Here is an 18,561-nt window from a genome sequence, read left to right as displayed (position 1 = left end):
CCAGCTTAGATCCCTAGGTTGGGAAGATCCCCTGGAGGAGGGCATGGCAACCCACTCCAGTATTCTTGTCTGGAGAATCCCATGGACAGAGGAACCTGGTGGGCTACAGTCCATATGGTTGCAAAGAGTCAGACACGACTGAAGCAACTTGGTATACACATTTTACAGATGACAAAATGGAGGATCAGAGTTAATTTAATTTAGCAAAGCAGATGGAGAGAGGCAGAATACTCTGTCCCTTCTGTCTGCAAGCCTACGCACTCTCCCCGGTGCTGATACCCACCTCTGCGGTCTCATGGAGAGGGAAAATAATGGTGTCTTAGAGTAATCACTCATTCACACACCCTTTATTGGGAGTCCCATGGTTCTCAGGTACTGAACTAGATGCTCTGAACAGAAAGACAAATAAGACAGTCGATGGGCACCGACAACACCGACCCCCATATTCCACTTTCCTGGAATACACTATCTGACAGACATCATCTTCGGTACCTTTCATTTGTCATTCTGTAATCTGGAAGAACAAATCTGACTCCATATGAGATCTGTTTCTTTTACTTTAACCTTTGTATTCCATTGCTCTTGCTATAAGTTTAGAATGTTGCCTACAGTTTGAAATAGATAGGACAGCCCATTCCAAAGCCTCTGACCTTTAAGAGTATAACACTTTCCCATTCACATAGAGATAAATTTTCAGAACAGAGAATAACATTTGTCCTGTTGGAAGATTACAGGAACTTGTGACCTGACCTATGTGGACAGCTACAATAACTAAGGATTCTGAAACCAGGTTTGCAGCAACCAGCAACCAACCATACCCCCACCCCTTACAGTACAAAAGAAACCCGAATTCTAACTGGGGTAAAATGTATCTTTGGGATACTAGTCTACCATCCTCTTATCTCTGCTGGCTTTCCAAATAAAGTCACTATTCCTTGCCCCAACCACATGTTATCCCTTGATTCTTTGCCCTATCATGGAAGGAGCAGGATGAACTTGGCTGTTTAGTCATTCAGTCATGTCTGACTCTTTGCGACCTGATGGACTGCAGCATGCTAGGCTTCCCAGTCCATCACCTACTCCTGGAGTTTGCTCAAACTCATGTCCATTGAGTTGGTGATGCAACTTCATATGCTCTTTACACCAACCCTATGTTAGAAACCGAGAACTTACAGATGTTCAGGCTGGTTTTAGAAAAGGCAGATGAGCCAGAGATCAAATTGCCAACATCCGCTGGATCATTGAAAAAGCAAGAGAATTCCAGAATAACATCTACTTCTGCTTTATTGACTATGCTAAAGCCTTTGACTGTGTGGATCATGACAAATTGGAAAATTCTTCAGGAGATGGGAATACCAGACCACCTGACCTGCCTCCTGAGAAATCTGTATGCAGGTCAGGGAGGAACAGTTAGAACTGGACATGGAACAATGGAGTGGTTCCAAATTGGAAGAGTATATCAAGGCTGTATATTGTCATTCTGCTTGTTTAACTTATATGCAGAGTACATCATGCGAAATGCCAGACTGGATGAAGCACAAGCTGGAATCAAGATTGCCGGGAGAAATATCAATAATCTCAGATATGCAGATGACACCACCTTAGTGGCAGAAAGTGAAGAGGAACTAAAGAGTCTCTTGATGAAGGTGAAAGAGGAGAGTGAAAAAGCTGCCTTAAAACTCAATATTCAAAAAACGAAGATCATGGCATCTGGTCTCCCATCATTTCATAGCAAATAGATGGGGAAACAATGGAAACAGTGACTGACTTTATTTTGGGGGGCTCTAAAATCACTGTGGATGATGACTGCAGTCATGAAATCAAAAAATGCTTGCTTTTTTAATAGGAAGAAAAGCTATGACAAACCTAGACAGCATATTAAAAAGCAGACATCACTTTGCTGACAAAGGTCCATCTTGTCAAAGCTCTGGTTTTTCCAGTAGTCATGTATGGATGTGAGAGTTGGACCATAAAGAAGGCTGAGCACCAAAGAACTGGTACTTTCATATTGTGATGTTGAAGACTCTTGACAGTCCCTTGGACTGCAAGGAGATCCAACCAGTCCATCCTAAAGGAATTCAGTCCTGAATATTCATTACAAGGACTGATGATTAAGTGGAAGCTCCAATACTTTGGCCACCTGATGCAAAGAGCTGACTCATCAGAAAAGGCCTGACGCTGGGAAAGATTGAAGGCGGGAGGAGAAGGGGACGACAGAGGATGAGGTGGTTGGATGGCATCACCAACTCAATGGACATGAGTTTCAGTAAGCTCTGGGAGTTGGTGATGGACAGGGAGGCATGGCGTGCTGCAGTCCTTGGGGTCACAAAGAGTCGGAAACTACTGAGTGGCTGAACTGAACTGAACTGATGGTAAAAACCATCATTCCCACTTAACAGATGAAGGAAAGGGGATTCAGAGAGTGTGATAGCCTGTCTAGACTCTGTGAGCAGTCTCCACAATAATCTCAGGACTGACTGAATGGATCACCCACACTTTTCCACACCACTTCCATTCTCTATCTTGATAAATCAAGTTTCATGCTATAAAGAGATTAAATATGGTAGGTGAAGAAAAAAATCTATACAAGTAATTATAAGAAAGAATTAATGTGTTTCTTTATTTCACAGCTGCCTTTTTGATAACGAGGTAATCAAGGCTAAAGTCATAGCCATTAAGGTAAAACGTTAATTCACAGTTTAGTTTATGCATCATTTTCAACTTTGTGCATCTATTTGCTGGAATTAGCCTTCTACCTCCACTGCAGTCATAACTGGCTATCAAGGGATGTATATGACTTTGAATAAATGAGCTGAAAATTCCAGATTTTTGCATTTCATAGTAGGGAGAAAATATCATGCCAATATTTTCACATATTTCTTGATTAGGCAAGAGGTAAAACTTAGAGCTCACTAGAGTAGTTTAAGCTGTACTTGTGAATTTTTCTATAGTCCTTTGCTGCTCTTGTTTCTTTAGCAAGTCCCTTTGATTAGGATAATGACAATTCCTTCTTATAGTCTCAGATTTAAGGCAAATGTTCTATAAACTCCAAAACCCTGACAGTGTGTGTGCATGCATGTTAAGTCGCTTCAGTCATGTCCAGCTCTTTGTGGACAACTGTAGCCCGCCAGGCTCCTCTGTCCATGGGATTCTCCAGGCAACAATACTGTGGGTTGCCATTTCCTTCTCCAGGGGATCTTTCAGACCCTGGGATTGAACCTGAGTCTCTTGCATTGACAGGCAGGTTCTTTATCACTAGCGTCACCTGGGAAGCCCTGCAGTGTATACACAGTCAAGGTAAATATCCGAAATTAAAGTACAGGCGTAGTACCAGCAGTATGCAATTAAAGTGCCTTCCGTAACAGGGCCAGCACACTATAAACAAATCATTAATGCCCTCCTGGTTTCCTATTCAGAAGTGTATCTCCCAAGTCAGCTTCTAAACAGAGCCTTTCAAGAAGAGTCCAATTTACTTGATTGGAGAGGAAAAAGATGAAATAGAGCCACAGGTTACTATGAGTTTAAAGAGGAGCATAGGGTTATCTTGGTGATTAAAGACCTTCTAGGAGGTTAATTACTCACAGGCCAGACTTAAAACTCACACAATGTATTGGCAGTTACAAAAATTTGTGTACAGCAGAGAACTCTCTTCTGCACTCTGAATGATATTATTTTATTCCTTCTTCTTGCAGGGCTGAGTTAAAGCAATATTCTTTCCATGATCCAATCAGAACAAGGGAAGAAATGACATTCAAATGGTCGCAGAAATATTATACAGAAATGTGAGTAAGAATTTTATAATTTAGGAAGTGAAAGGAAGAGTGTTATGTGCGAAAGAGAGAGAGAAAAAAGAAGAGAGACAGAAAGAGGGAGACAGGTACTCAAGCGGTTTTTGAAAACCTCTGGAAGAGGGTTTACTGAAGAGCACCTCTAATGGGGAATACTGGTAAGTGGGCAGAGCTGGAGGGCAAATTAGCATAAGCTTGATGACCTGCAGGTATTCAAATTCTACCCCGGGAACTTCAGAAAAGCCTTATGCTCTTAGCTGGCTAGAACCATGATGGGATTTGTATGAGACCTTCATCCAAGTCCTCATCATCTCTCACCTGGGTCCTTCTGAGAGAACCCCCTTCCCCAGTCTGCCAGCTACGAAGGCCCTGGCCCAGCCCCTGTCTGACCCGCAGTCTCTCCCTCTGCCAACCCTATCACGCCCCACCCCTTCTCCCTGCTTCATGGCTTGCCACCGAACTTGGGAGGAAGTTCAGAATCCTTACCGAAGCCCTATTTGTGTTTTCCAGCTTGCTTTCCTACCACCTCTACAGCCTTCTAACTTTACAACCTCAGTCACACTGGCTTGGTTCGGTGTCTCCAACAGAAGCTTGGATTCCTGTCACCAAACGTCACCTCCTCAAAGAGGCCCTCCCAATCGCTCCGCTGCATGTTGCCTACCTGCTCCTCTTTTACAGGCACTGCTATGGAGCCTTCTTTGAGCGGCCCAGAGAGCTTGTGTCGGCAGTGACAGCATTCACTCATCACCTGCCTGCTTGCTCATCCTCACCGCACATTCTGTACCCCTGGTACGCAGCTCAGCCCTGGAGAAACAGCTAAGCACAGTGCTGCTGGCTCCTTCTGCCCTGGAGCTCTGTCTGTCCTGGAGTGTGCAGATGAAGCTGAGTCTTTAGGAAAGGTCGGGCATTGTGACACCATATGATAATAATGAAAACCACAACAATTTTAACCTGTTAGTCCAAAGGCCCAAAGTGTTGGGTTGGTATTCATGTAAGTCTGTAAAGGATGGGGAACTGTTAAGGATTCCTTTGGGAGTGAATTCGAATGCCTGGAAAACACTTTTGCCTCTTCTCCCTAGAGTCACACTCTGCACCACCCCACATACCCCCAGGACACTGCCTTTCTGGGGACAAGGCAGTAAGTGATCTCAGCAGATTTCCCAGCTAATGAGACACCGTCCCTCTTCCCTGCTGGGAAGTAATATGTTCAACTATCTGAGAACCCAGCCCCTCCAGGAGGCCTGGCCTCTGCTGCAGAGGAAAGAGGGCCATGAATATAATATAAAGGCTATTATTCTGGCAAACCTATTCTATTTTTGGACCAGGTACATACTGGAGCCCATTAGGATGATTTTGAAAAAAGAATTACAATAATTATTTTTTGGCAGCCTGGAGTCTTTTATCTTTATGTGATGATAGCAATGTTTTAAAAGGGTTATCATAGCACTGCATAATAATAATAATCTTTTATTAGGTGTAATGCTGTAAGAGTTTTAAAAATACTTTGATATAAAAGGTCAGGTTTGATCCTAATAATGATCCTTTGAGGTATATGGAGTAGCAGTTACTTGCCACATTTCACAGTAGGGGAAACTGAGGTCTAGGGCAGCTGAATGGCTTCTAAGGCTCCAAGCTAATCATGGCAGGGAAGTCCTAGGACCCAAGGCACTGATTCCTAGTCCAGTGTTCTTTAAATAAATCATTACTGGAGAACTGACTTAAAGGAGACTATCAGAAGAGATGTGAGGTATGTGTGTGTGTGTATGTGCGTATACAGGATGGTGGATTCCAGTGAGTGGTTCCTGGGACTGACAGATCATTTTAGCAGCAAAGACACAATATAACAGAACTCTACCTTCTAAGCATCGTCATCCACTCAGTATCGAGACTGTCACACTTAAATCACAGCATCATACATAGTACCCACCTTCAAGCTTCCCAATAAAGAAACTTGATATGTATGGAAAGAATGTTCCAAAAGACTCTTTCATATCTATTTTCTCATCCCTTGCCTTATGTTTTTGTGTTTTTTTCCTCCAGAAATAATGCTCTTACAGTTTATATTGCTGCTTCTGTCTTAATGAATTATAGGAGCACAATTTATGGTTTCAGAAAGAGTCCTCTCTGGCTGTGAATCAGCCAGCTTTCCCTTCCTTGGTCTCTCCCAAGAAAAGAAATGAGAAGCCTGGCAGTGCCCTTCTTCACAAAGGGCGTGCTTCAGGCTAATTGCTGCACTTCGTCGTGCTCTCTCTCTCTTTTCACATCTGAGGCCACGATGGCTTACAAGTCTCTGCTCCTGAACTTTCTTTTCTGATTATTGACAAAGAGCCCAAAGTCAAGGCAGAGATGTCAATACATCTGCTTGCTTTTCAGGAAGGGCAAAGGTCCCACCATCCACTCTTGGCACACCAGAGTGCATTCACAGGAAGGCACCAGAAATCTCCATCTTCAGAACCAATCAGCCCAAGAGAAATAGTTTCACTTTGCAACCCACTGTTCACACACGTTCAAGCTCCAGTTCACGTGGAAGGTTAAAGTAGTTGAGGGAAAGTCAGTTTTAATGAATATCAGCTCCCTCTATGCGCTTACCTCCAGAAAATGTTCTGCCTGCTGTTCTCGATCCAATTTCCTTGAAGTTGTTGTAATCAGACCTGTGTAGAAATGAGAATATTTGACTTGTAAATATCTGGGGCAAGCAGCTTACTGAGTGTGGGAAGCAAGTCCAGTTAAAGGAAAAGCAAAAGCCATGGGGAACAGTATAACTCACCAGTCCTCAGCGACAGTCAGATGGTTTCAGAATTACTCTGAACAAAATAAAACTGACAAAGAAAACCCCAAAAATTTGTTTCTGGGTTCTGCTTTCCACTGTTGAGGTATTTTAATCACTTTGGGGATGTGGAACCTCACTAAAGAACAATTGTTTTTCTGGTAATGAGGAATTTCAATAATTTATTTGCATATATAACTGAAATTCTGCCATAGAAACCTCATTGAAGATTTTAGAGTTCTTGAACAATTAATAGATTGCTGATTAGATTCAGGCTATGAAACAGAACTTTCTTATTTAACTTTTTTACGCTTATATAATATTTTGGTTATACTGACAAAGAATGTTATTTTTGCAATGACTACTTGTACACATAATTATTTCAAATTTACTCATATATGAAAGATCTCATGGTGTAGCTTTATCACGTTGCTTTATTTGTTTAAATCTTTACACAAAACAAGTTCTTTTTTCTTTAATACCTAATATATGAAATATCTCATGCTGTAGCTTTATCTCTTAATTTGTTTAAATCTTTACACAAAATAAGTTCTGCATTGGAAATAACATTCTTTCCTATGAATGGCATTTCTCATAAATGAATCATCCCTTTGAGCAGAGAGACAAAGAAAAGGGAAGGAGAAGACAAAACTTTCAAGGCCATTCAATTTGTCTTTTGCAGATTTTATCATGATTATTCTTAAATGGCAATTAGGAGGTCAAATTTACATTCCATTTCTTGATTCCACTCTGTCCCTGAAAATAAGACCCTCTGATTGGGCTGTTGACCTATGCTGATCAATGAGAGAAGAGAAAAGCTCACTCTCAGTGCTGGTGAAGTGCATGAAATATGGAAAAGGTATGTCATCAAAATCCGCTGAGGCATTCATGTGTTTATTTTCCAGTGGTGGATAGAGTACATGATTTTGCTCCTGCTGCTGCTGCTAAGTCGCTTCAGTCATGTCCGACTCTGTGTGACCCCATAGATGGCAGCCCACCAGGCTCCCCTGTCCCTGGGATTCTCCAGGCAAGGGTTGCCATTTCCTTTTTCCAATGCATGAAAGTGAAAATTGAAAGTGAAGTCGATCAGTCTTGTACGACTCTTAGTGACCCCATGGACTGCAGCCCACCAGGCTCCTCTGCCCATGGGATTTTCAGTTCAGTTCAGTTCAGTTCAGTTCAGTCACTCAGTCGTGTCCGACTCTTTGTGACCCCATGAATCGCAGCACGCCAGGCCTCCCTGTCCGTCACCAACTCCCGGAGTTCACCCAGACTCACGTCCATCGAGTCAGTGATGCCATCCAGACATCTCATCCTCTGTCGTCCCCTTCTCCTCCTGCCCCCAATCCCTCCCAGCATCAGAGTCTTTTCCAATGAGTCAACTCTTCGCATGAGGTGGCCAAAGTACTGGAGTTTCAGCTTCAGCATCATTCCCTCCAAAGAAGTCCGAGGGCTGATCTCTTTCAGAATGGACTGGTTGGATCTCCTTGCAGTCCAAGGGACTCTCAAGAGTCTTCTCCAACACCACAGTTCAAAAGCATCAATTCTTCGGTGCTCAGCCTTCTTTACAGTCCAACTTTCACATCCATACATGACCACTGGAAAAACCATAGCCTTGACTAGATGGACCTTTGTTGGCAAAGAGAAAGCCAAAAAAAACAAACAAAAAAAGACTACAGTGGGGTTAAATGGCTCCCCATGGCCTTGAAAATAAAATCCTACTAAAAGTAACATGGCTGTTAGGGTTAGGGTTAGGAAGATCTGAGTTCCAGTAGAACTTGAGCCTCATTATAGGCTCATTGTAAGGTATTAGCATGCTGAATGACACACTCACAGCCTCACTGATCATAAAAGGCCAAAGAGTGGGTGTGACCCAGTTGTGGAAATCCCCGCCAGGTAGTCGGAATAATCTTCCTACTTGTTAGCCCATGAAATTACTTGGCCTGTAAAAACTAACCACTGGAAGTCTCTCGAACTAATTTCGAGGTCTCTGCTGCCTTCTGAGATGGACTGCCTTCTCTCTGTGGAATGTGTCTCTCTCTACATAAATCTGCTTTCCCACTTAGCTCTTGAGGCAGAGTCCCCTTGCCTGCCTGCTTGTATCCTTCACAAACATCCTGCATTAATAATTAAATCTACTTCTTACTTGTCACTTTGTCTCTTGCTGAATTCCTTCTACACTGAGACATAAAGAACCGGAACTTTAGTTAAGTCCAGATACCACGTGAGTGATTTTTATAAAGACAGAGGGTTCAATTTCCAATCTGAGGTTTGACAGGGTCCAGGTTTCATGAGGCGTGCCTAGGTTTGAGCTCCAAACAGAGGGACATGGTTTGAACCCCACTCACTCCACTCTCATCCATCCACACTCCCATGGGAGGGAAACACACACTCCCCTTGCACCAATGATCTGCCTTTCCATGAAAGTTTCCTGGAATGTGCCCCCACCTTTCTGCTTCATCCACAGATTTTCCAAACTGAGCTCAGGTGTTAGAGAGGTGACCCTCTCTCCCAGGGTTAGGGGGCTGATAAATACTACCAGCACAAGTATACTCCACCACACTATCATTCTAGGCCTTTTACTACACTTCTTTGCTCACAGGTCTGTATTTTCCCACTAGACAGAGTGACTTCATGGGAAAGACCTGCCTTCTGCTTCAGAAGCCCTGCTGTCCACCTAAGCACCTGGCCTAAAAGAAAAACTAAAACTGGAGGCTCATTAGCAGTCAGTGGACAAAAGCTGCTGGGGAAAGGGAGATCACTCATATTCTGATCCTCAGTTTTGCTACAGGCTTAGACGTGGCTGTTTAGGAGGTACTGTTTTGTGTGTGGGGAGAGTATCTGCGGGTGGGGAGGAGGCGTGTGTCTTTAGTGCTCAGTTAAAGCCATTTTCTGAGTTCCTCCATGTGAATGGTGCAGTGCTAGGCACTTCTGCATATAAAAATGAGTTACTGTCAGAGATGGTGGGGAAAGACTGCCATCAAGAGTTTCAGGGTAGGGGGCTTCCTTGGTGGTCCAGTGGCTAAAACTCTGTGCTCCAAACGCAGGGGGCCTGGGGTTCAATCCCTGATCACAGAACTAGATCCCATATGCTGCAACTGAGGGTTCTGCATGACGCAGCTCACAGATCCTGCATGCTGCAGCAGAGACCGAAGGCCCCACATGCTATAAAGACCTGGCACAGCCAACTAGGCAGAGAGGTAGATAGATTTAAAAAAAAGAAACTTCCAGGGAGAGAATCAGTAACTTCCCTTCCTTAGCTGCCCATCAGAACCTCCTGGGAAACTCAGAACACGTGGTTCTGTGCCCCATTCCATCCCTCATTTCCTGTCTCTGAATCTCTTGGGACGATGCCTTGAGATGGTGCTCTGATTCTACGAGAAGGCTCTCTGCAATGCCAGTATTCTGTGTTGAATTTCAGCATGACCTTTTACTGACATGAGTTTTTCTGCCCATCCAAGAATGAAATACACTGAGCAGCTTTAGCATCTGGGTCAGGCCTTGGGCTCATTGTGTGTGTGTGAGAGAGAGAGAGAGAGAGAGAGAGACGTGTGAGCAAAGGGGACATGGAGATGTGTGAATGCACTGGTGGGTGAGGTGATCAGGGGGGAACAGAGAGGAGCCTGCTCTGAGTCCTACTGACTCAGGGTCAGCGTGTCACACCAGCGAGTGCCTAACACACAAATCTGACGCCTTCACTTTCAGGTCAGGCTGTTCCACAGGCTCATTTGTCACGGAAGCTCTTTCTAAGTGAGAAGTAACTGTGTTCTTGAAAGGGGTCGGGAGGCTTTCGCAGCCCTCACCCCCTCTTCAGGGAGCCTCTTCTGTGAGAGGCGCCAGTGGGAATGAGAAATGCTTGTTATGTGGAGGCTATAAAGGGGTGAGCGGCTGACCGCCTCTGCTCCTGTTGGCCTGCTGCCCTTCCCCTCTGCCCTCCGTGGGCTCCTGAGTCAGTCCAGGTCCTCCTCGGGCACGTCGGGCAGTCGGCCCACTGCGGTGACGGCGCTCTGGAAGGAGGTCAGCTTCCCCTCCCCACTATCCCGAGGGTAATTCTTGAGGAAAGCCACTTGTCACAGAGCCCGTGTGCAAGTGGGGGGCAGGTGGCTCCCTTCCACCTGCCTACCTTCCCCAGGGGTGTGCTTTTCACTTGCTTATCAGCCCACAGAGAGGAAGGCGGGCTTCCTGAAGAGTCTGACCAAAACACACATGGCAGTGACCCCAGAGCTATGAGAAAGACAAAGAGTCTCCGTCCCTGAAGGAAAAAGCAAGGAAACCTCCGCCAGGCTCAGTTCTCGGGGTTTCTTTCACCTTTATTTTCACAGATTGTGAAGAAGGCTGAGCACCGAAGAACTGATGCTTTTGAACTGTGGTGTTGGAGAAGACTCTTGAGAGTCCCTTGGACTGCAAGGAGATCCAACCACCATTCTGAAGGAGATCAGCCCTGGGATTTCTTTGGAAGGAACGATGCTAAAGCTGAAACTCCAGTACTTTGGCCACCTCATGTGAAGAGTTGACTCATTGGAAAAGACTCTGATGCTGGGAGGGATTGGGGGCAGGAGGAGAAGGGGACGACAGAGGATGAGATGGCTGGATGGCATCACTGACTCGATGGATGTGAGTCTGAGTGAACTCCGGGAGTTTGTGATGGACAGGGAGGCCTGGCGTGCTGCGATTTATGGGGTTGCAAGAGTCGGACACGACTGAGTGACTGAACTGAACTGAACTGAAAGTAAAACATAGGAGAAAACTCTAAGTCAAAGTGAAATTCCGGAGTTCCCTGGTGGCCCAGTAGTAAAGAATCCACCTGCCAATGCAGAGGCCACGTGTTTGACCCCTGGTCTGGGAAGATTCCACAGGGCCACTGAGCCCCTGTGCCACAAGTGCTGAAGCCCGCGCGCCGAGAGTCCCCGCTCTGCAGCAAGAGACACCAAGCGGTAAGCGGCTCGCCCCTGCAACAAAGAGCAGCCCTGCGGGCACCAGGGAAGGCCCAAGGGCAGCAAAAGGTCGGGCGGAGCCGAAAATGAATTATTCAATTAAAAAAAGTGAAAATTAGTAGGAAATGGGACGAAGTAGGGCAAGGGACACAGAGTGACTTCTAATGGGTGCAAAGTTTCTTTTGGGGCTGATGAAAATGCTCTAAAATTACAGATTACTGTTATGGCTGCACAGTTCCCTAAGTATTCTGAAAGCCAGTGAATTGTATCTTTTAAATAGGTGATTGTTATTCTATATAAATTATGTATCAGGAAAGCTGTTTAAAAATCAGCAGGAGATCATAAACTCTGCCTTTTAGATTTTAACAAGTCTTTCAGTTTTGGAGGAGACAGATCTTTAAAAATACTTAAATGACTGAATGAATATATCTCACCCGTATTTTTCACTGTATTTCACTATATTTTTTAAGACTGAATGAATGAATGAGTGAGTTAGTCTACAAATCTGGTAGGAAGAAGGACTGGAATGAATAGATCCATCAGGTTTGTCCATGGGGAATCTGGAACATAAATATAATGAAAAGAACATTTTGGGTTAAAGTCACAATTGGTGGTTATTTGCACTGAAAATAAACCTTGTTGTCAAGACAGGGTCAGCTAAACCAAGGAGGGGAAAAAGCTTTCTCCCGTCTAGAGGCACACACTGAGGATGAGCTCTGGGGCTTCAGCAGCACAGTGCACTTTGCAGTCACACGGGAATGAGGTGGACCGTCTCCCACAGACCAGAGGCATTAGACAAAGCTGCCAAAGCTGCGTCTTCCCTTCTAACAGCTTTGTTGTAGCTGAATGCAGTTGGGCCTTAGAACAGGGCAGAGCCTGAAACAGAGCCATTCCCTCTTCAACTGCTCCGATTCATCACTGTGGAAGGCATCCTCCTTGTGCAATCTCTGCAAGAGAGAGGCATGCACATCACACATGTAACTGTAGACCCATTGGGCGCAGTAAATTGGGGACTGACATGAGGAAATTGAATTTCAAAGATAAATCATAGGCAAGCTTTTGAAAGTGGTTTGGAGATATAAACAAACACATCATTTGATATAATTACATATGCAAACCTCCAATTTAGGAGGGGATTACGCCAGTCCTAAGTGAATGATACTCAGTAAAGAGAAGGGGAGAGTATATGGTTGGAACCATGCAATTACTTTAAAAAGAACTGCTTTTGATTTTTTTTGTTGTTGTTGTGGAAATGGGGGAATCTAAAAACCTTTCTGAGAAATAGGCTGAGCATGAAAATGGGGCTGCCTGCTCAGAAAAGAACTCAAAATGTTCTAAGTAGTTATGGTCAGAGAAGTGATACTCAAAAGGATGACATCTTTTTCCTGCTTTTCCACCCTGTGGGTGTCCTGGGTCGCAGCTGTGTAATCTAGTGCCATGACATTGACATTTTCTTTAAGTGCTACTTGAAGCTGTGTAGGTCTTTGCTCAGCATAATTTTCCAGAACTGTTGGAAGCTGAGATTGGTATTACAAATACAACTGGAATAACAGCCCTGTGAGCTACAATTAGTGTTTACTCTCTTTTTCCACATTCCATTTACTCTTCTTACCATGTTGCCATGCCTACCCCGACTATCTGGTAAACCCTCTCATCATGCTTCCAGAAAGTTCAAATGTCACCTTCTCTGCAAATCATTTTCTGACCTTCCCTCCTCCAGCATGCTGCATGTAACTCATCTATTGTCTGGACCTCTCTCTGGACCCTAGTGGTAGGAAGGCTTTGTTTGGGTGGGTCACCAGCTGAGCTCAGGAACCTAGATTAGTGCCATTATGTTTGTTGAATATAAAGATACTACTAGTATACCACCATATGACCCAGCAATCCCACTCCTAGGCACATACCCTGAGGAAACCGAAACTGCAAAAGACACATGTGTCCCACTGTTCACTGCAGCACTATTTATAGTAGCTCGAACATGGAAGCAACCTAGATGTCCGTTGACAGATGAATGGGTAAAGAAGGTTTGGTACATATACACAATGGAATATTACTCAGCCATAAAAAGAACACATTTGAGTCAGTTCTAATGAGGTGGATGAACCTAGAGCCTATTATAAAGACTGAAGTAAGTCAGAAAGAGAAAGACAAATGTTGTACACTAAGGCATATATACAGAATCTAGAAAAATGGTCCTGAAGAATTTACTTATAGGGTACCAATGGAGAAACAGACATTGGGAATATAATTATGGACATGGGGAGAGGGGAGGAGAGGGTGAGATGTATGGTAAGAGTAACATGGAAACTTACATTACCATATGTAAAATAGATAGCCAATGGGAATTTGCTGTATGGCTCAGGAAACTCAAACAGGGGCTCTGTATCAACCTAGAGGGGTGAGGTGGGGAGGGAGATGGGAGGGAGTTTCAAAAGGGAGGGGATATATGTATATCTACGGCTGACTCATGTTGAGGTTTGACAGAAAACAACAAAATTTTGTAAAGCAATTATCCTTCAATTGAAAAATAAATTAATTAAAAGAAATACTACTAGTATAGAAGGTCTTCCCAGGTGGCTGAGATGGTGAATCCGCCTGCAATGCAGGAGACCCAGGTTCAATCTGTGGGTCAGAAAGAACCCCTGGAGAAGGGAATGGCAACCCACTCCAGTATTCTTGCCTGCAGAATTCCATGGACAGAGGAGCCTGGTGAGCTACAGTCCATGGAGTTGCAAAGAGTTGGACATGACTGAGTGACTGACGCATGCACACGCGCACACACACACACACACATACAGTATAGATATGGCTCTAGTTTTTTGTTAAGCAATCAATCTTCCCAAACAGGATATAAGCAAAAGGTAGTTAATAGATCTTATTTATCCTGTGTCTCTGATATTTAATATAGAACCTGGTACATTGAAGGTATCAAGCAAAACTTGTTTGAATGAGGGTAACATCGATAGAGTCCCCCAGCACTCTCAGTATTGCCTTATACAGAGTGGTCAGTCCCCCAGGACTCTCAGTATTGCCTTATACGGAGTGGTCAGTCCCCCAGCACTCTCAGTATTGCCTTATACGGAGTGGTCAGTCCCCCAGGACTCTCAGTATTGCCTTATACGGAGTGGTCAGTCCCCCAGCACTCTCAGTATTGCCTTATACGGAGTGGTCAGTCCCCCAGGACTCTCAGTATTGCCTTATACGGAGTGGTCAGTCCCCCAGGACTCTCAGTATTGCCTTATACGGAGTGGTCAGTCCCCCAGGACTCTCAGTATTGCCTTATACGGAGTGGTCAGTCCCCCAGCACTCTCAGTATTGCCTTATACGGAGTGGTCAGTCCCCCAGCACTCTCAGTATTGCCTTATACGGAGTGGTCAGTCCCCCAGCACTCTCAGTATTGCCTTATACGGAGTGGTCAGTCCCCCAGCACTCTCAGTATTGCCTTATATGGAGTGGTCAGTCCCCCCAGGACTCTCAGTATTGCCTTATACGGAGTGGTCAGTCCCCCAGCACTCTCAGTATTGCCTTATACGGAGTGGTCAGTCCCCCAGGACTCTCAGTATTGCCTTATACGGAGTGGTCAGTCCCCCCAGGACTCTCAGTATTGCCTTATACGGAGTGGTCAGTCCCCCAGCACTCTCAGTATTGCCTTATACGGAGTGGTCAGTCCCCCAGCACTCTCAGTATTGCCTTATACGGAGTGGTCAGTCCCCCAGGACTCTCAGTATTGCCTTATACGGAGTGGTCAGTCCCCCAGCACTCTCAGTATTGCCTTATACGGGGTGGTCAGTCCCCCAGGACTCTCAGTATTGCCTTATACGGAGTGGTCAGTCCCCCAGCACTCTCAGTATTGCCTTATACGGAGTGGTCAGTCCCCTAGGACTCTCAGTATTGCCTTATACGGAGTGGTCAGTCCCCCAGGACTCTCAGTATTGCCTTATACGGAGTGGTCAGTCCCCCAGGACTCTCAGTATTGCCTTATACGGAGTGGTCAGTCCCCCAGGACTCTCAGTATTGCCTTATACGGAGTGGTCAGTCCCCCAGCACTCTCAGTATTGCCTTATACGGAGTGGTCAGTCCCCCAGCACTCTCAGTATTGCCTTATACGGAGTGGTCAGTCCCCCAGCACTCTCAGTATTGCCTTATACGGAGTGGTCAGTCCCCCAGCACTCTCAGTATTGCCTTATACGGAGTGGTCAGTCCCCCAGGACTCTCAGTATTGCCTTATACGGAGTGGTCAGTCCCCCAGCACTCTCAGTATTGCCTTATACGGAGTGGTCAGTCCCCCAGGACTCTCAGTATTGCCTTATACGGAGTGGTCAGTCCCCCAGGACTCTCAGTATTGCCTTATACGGAGTGGTCAGTCCCCCAGGACTCTCAGTATTGCCTTATACGGAGTGGTCAGTCCCCCAGCACTCTCAGTATTGCCTTATACGGAGTGGTCAGTCCCCCAGCACTCTCAGTATTGCCTTATACGGAGTGGTCAGTCCCCCAGCACTCTCAGTATTGCCTTATACGGAGTGGTCAGTCCCCCAGCACTCTCAGTATTGCCTTATACGGAGTGGTCAGTCCCCCCAGGACTCTCAGTATTGCCTTATACGGAGTGGTCAGTCCCCCAGCACTCTCAGTATTGCCTTATACGGAGTGGTCAGTCCCCCAGGACTCTCAGTATTGCCTTATACGGAGTGGTCAGTCCCCCCAGGACTCTCAGTATTGCCTTATACGGAGTGGTCAGTCCCCCAGCACTCTCAGTATTGCCTTATACGGAGTGGTCAGTCCCCCAGGACTCTCAGTATTGCCTTATACGGAGTGGTCAGTCCCCCAGGACTCTCAGTATTGCCTTATACGGAGTGGTCAGTCCCCCAGGACCCTCAGTATTGCCTTATACGGAGTGGTCAGTCCCCCAGCACTCTCAGTATTGCCTTATACGGAGTGGTCAGTCCCCTAGGACTCTCAGTATTGCCTTATACGGAGTGGTCAGTCCCCCAGGACTCTCAGTATTGCCTTATACGGAGTGGTCAGTCCCCCAGGACTCTCAGTATTGCCTTATACGGAGTGGTCAGTCCCCCAGGACTCTCAGTATTGCCTTATACGGAGTGGTCACATAGCTCCTAAGCATAGAAGTAAGGTTATCTGAATGCTTTCTTCTATTCTTTGAATAATTTTAATGTTTTCCCAATTTTTGGACACTATTCCGTGCTGATAGTTGGAGGTCACTAAAACCATTCCTGATAGACTTTATTTATTTTCAGAAGTTGGTTAAAGATTTTTAATGTTAGACACAGCAACTCTGTGCTCATTCCATAGTCCTCCCATGTCCTGGTTTCTAATGAATTCATGGAGAAAGGTAGGTAAATAATAATGCAGTAGTATCCAACATTTATTGAGTACTATGTGCCAAACACTAGCACCAAACAGCTTGCATACACGATCTCATTTAAGTGAACAAGAGTTCGGAGAAATAGGAGCTATTTTGACTCTGGAAACTGAGGAAGAAATGAGAAATAACTTGCCCAAGGTCAGCCAAGACCTGCACCCAGGGACTCTGACTCTGAAGCTTTTCGACTGTCTTCATAGCAGATAAGAACGCAGAGCTGTGGCAAAGCCACCCAACCAGGAACCAGAAGACCTGCAACCCAGTTTCAGCTCTGCCAGTGACCGGTTATGAGATTAGAGAGGTCACATCTTTTATTTTTTCTTCTCTAGAACTGTTTCCTCATCTAGCCATGTCCTAAAGTCTCTTTTCAATGTAAAGAGTCTACACTAATACAGAAACATTAAAAGCAATCATTCTTCCTTTCCGGCTCCCTCACTGGACCCCGCTTTCTCCTTGATGAAACTGAGTCCAGCTGTGTAGGACACGGGAAGGTCACCCAGGTAAAGCAAGAGGGGTTGTGTTCTGGTTTCTATTTATTCATGAAATTAACACTTAATACCCACATGTATATTTCTCAAAAGAAGCAAAGTAAAAACATCAGTTATCTATGAATGCATGTTTTTAAGTAGGGGAAAAAAGCTAGTTATTTTCATGTTTGCTATCTCTTCTACAAAATTCTAACTTCTAGAAACAGAGAACAAACCTGACTCCATATTGGATCTATGCCTTTGGCTCCAGGGCTCTGCACCTTTGTAAAAGAATGTTGCCTACAACCTGAAATAAACCTGATAGTCCATTCTCAAGGCTTTGACCCTTAAAGATATAACACTTTTACATTCATCTAGAGATTAATACACTATATAAAAGAAAGTAACAATTGTCTTGTTGGAGCTTTATAAGAACATTGTGACTAGACTTCTGTGGACAGGTACAAGAACAAAGAATTCCAGCACCAAGCAGTTCACACCAACCAGCCACAACCCTTCCTCTTTTAAAATAAACACAATTTCTAACTCAGGTAAAACAGTACTTAGGAGGACATTAGTCCACCATCTTCTGAGTCTGCTGGCTATCCAAATAAAGTCACCATTCCTTGTTGCAACAACTCATCTTTTGATTTATTGGTCTAACCTGTATCGAGCAGTAAGAACTTGGACTCTGTAACACAAACTATTTCTACATCTCATTTCAGCCCATTAGAAAGCCTTATTCCCTGTAGTATTTACATGCAGACATAAGACTATTCACTGAATTTGGAGAGAATGAAAGGGACTCAGTAAATGCAAATTTCAGTATTGTAGAAAAAAAATTAAAGCTTAAGTGAAGACATGCATTAGGTTTGCTTAAAAAAAGACTAAATAATGTGTGTTTGGACTATATGACGTTTCTTTGAAAAGAAAAGAATAACCAGAAAGACAAAAGCATATACAACACCAGTTATGAGGGAGGTTAACAAAAGTATTCTGGGAACTGGCCCCATCAGGGTATTTTCTTAAGTAGGAGCTGTTTTATCTGATATAAGATTTGGAGTTACTCAATTAGGTGCACAGTGCTGCTATTAAATTTCCTTCAGAAAATCTGATAGGGAAAATCACTGGTGGAGCTTTAAGCCTGCAACTTGGATGTTTCTTTATAAATAGTGATTTCCAAAATGCTAATACAAGTTTTAAGCTGCATATGTGAGAGTGCATCTTA

The 18,561-nt window shown here is 44.6% G+C and overlaps 1 protein-coding gene across 3 annotated transcripts in view; it reads right to left on the bottom strand.

The window, feature by feature from the left end:
- Nucleotides 1-18,561, bottom strand: part of FAT3 (FAT atypical cadherin 3) — an 805,898-nt gene that overhangs the window by 244,655 nt on the left and 542,682 nt on the right. For all 3 annotated transcript variants that reach the window (XM_086383385.1, XM_086383384.1, XM_086383386.1), the window contains one exon: nt 6,378-6,439. In XM_086383385.1, the coding sequence (XP_086239511.1) occupies nt 6,378-6,439 (62 nt within the window). The remainder of the gene's footprint in view (nt 1-6,377; nt 6,440-18,561) is intronic.

The sequence above is a fragment of the Bos grunniens genome, chromosome 29, assembly GCF_055505025.1.
Source record: "Bos grunniens cultivar Pamir isolate PY7600 chromosome 29, Bosgru_T2T1.0, whole genome shotgun sequence".
In the NCBI taxonomy this organism is placed as follows: Eukaryota; Metazoa; Chordata; class Mammalia; order Artiodactyla; family Bovidae; genus Bos; species Bos grunniens.
The sequence above is the reverse complement of the archived record's forward strand: the minus strand, read 5'-3'. Positions and strand labels throughout refer to the sequence as shown.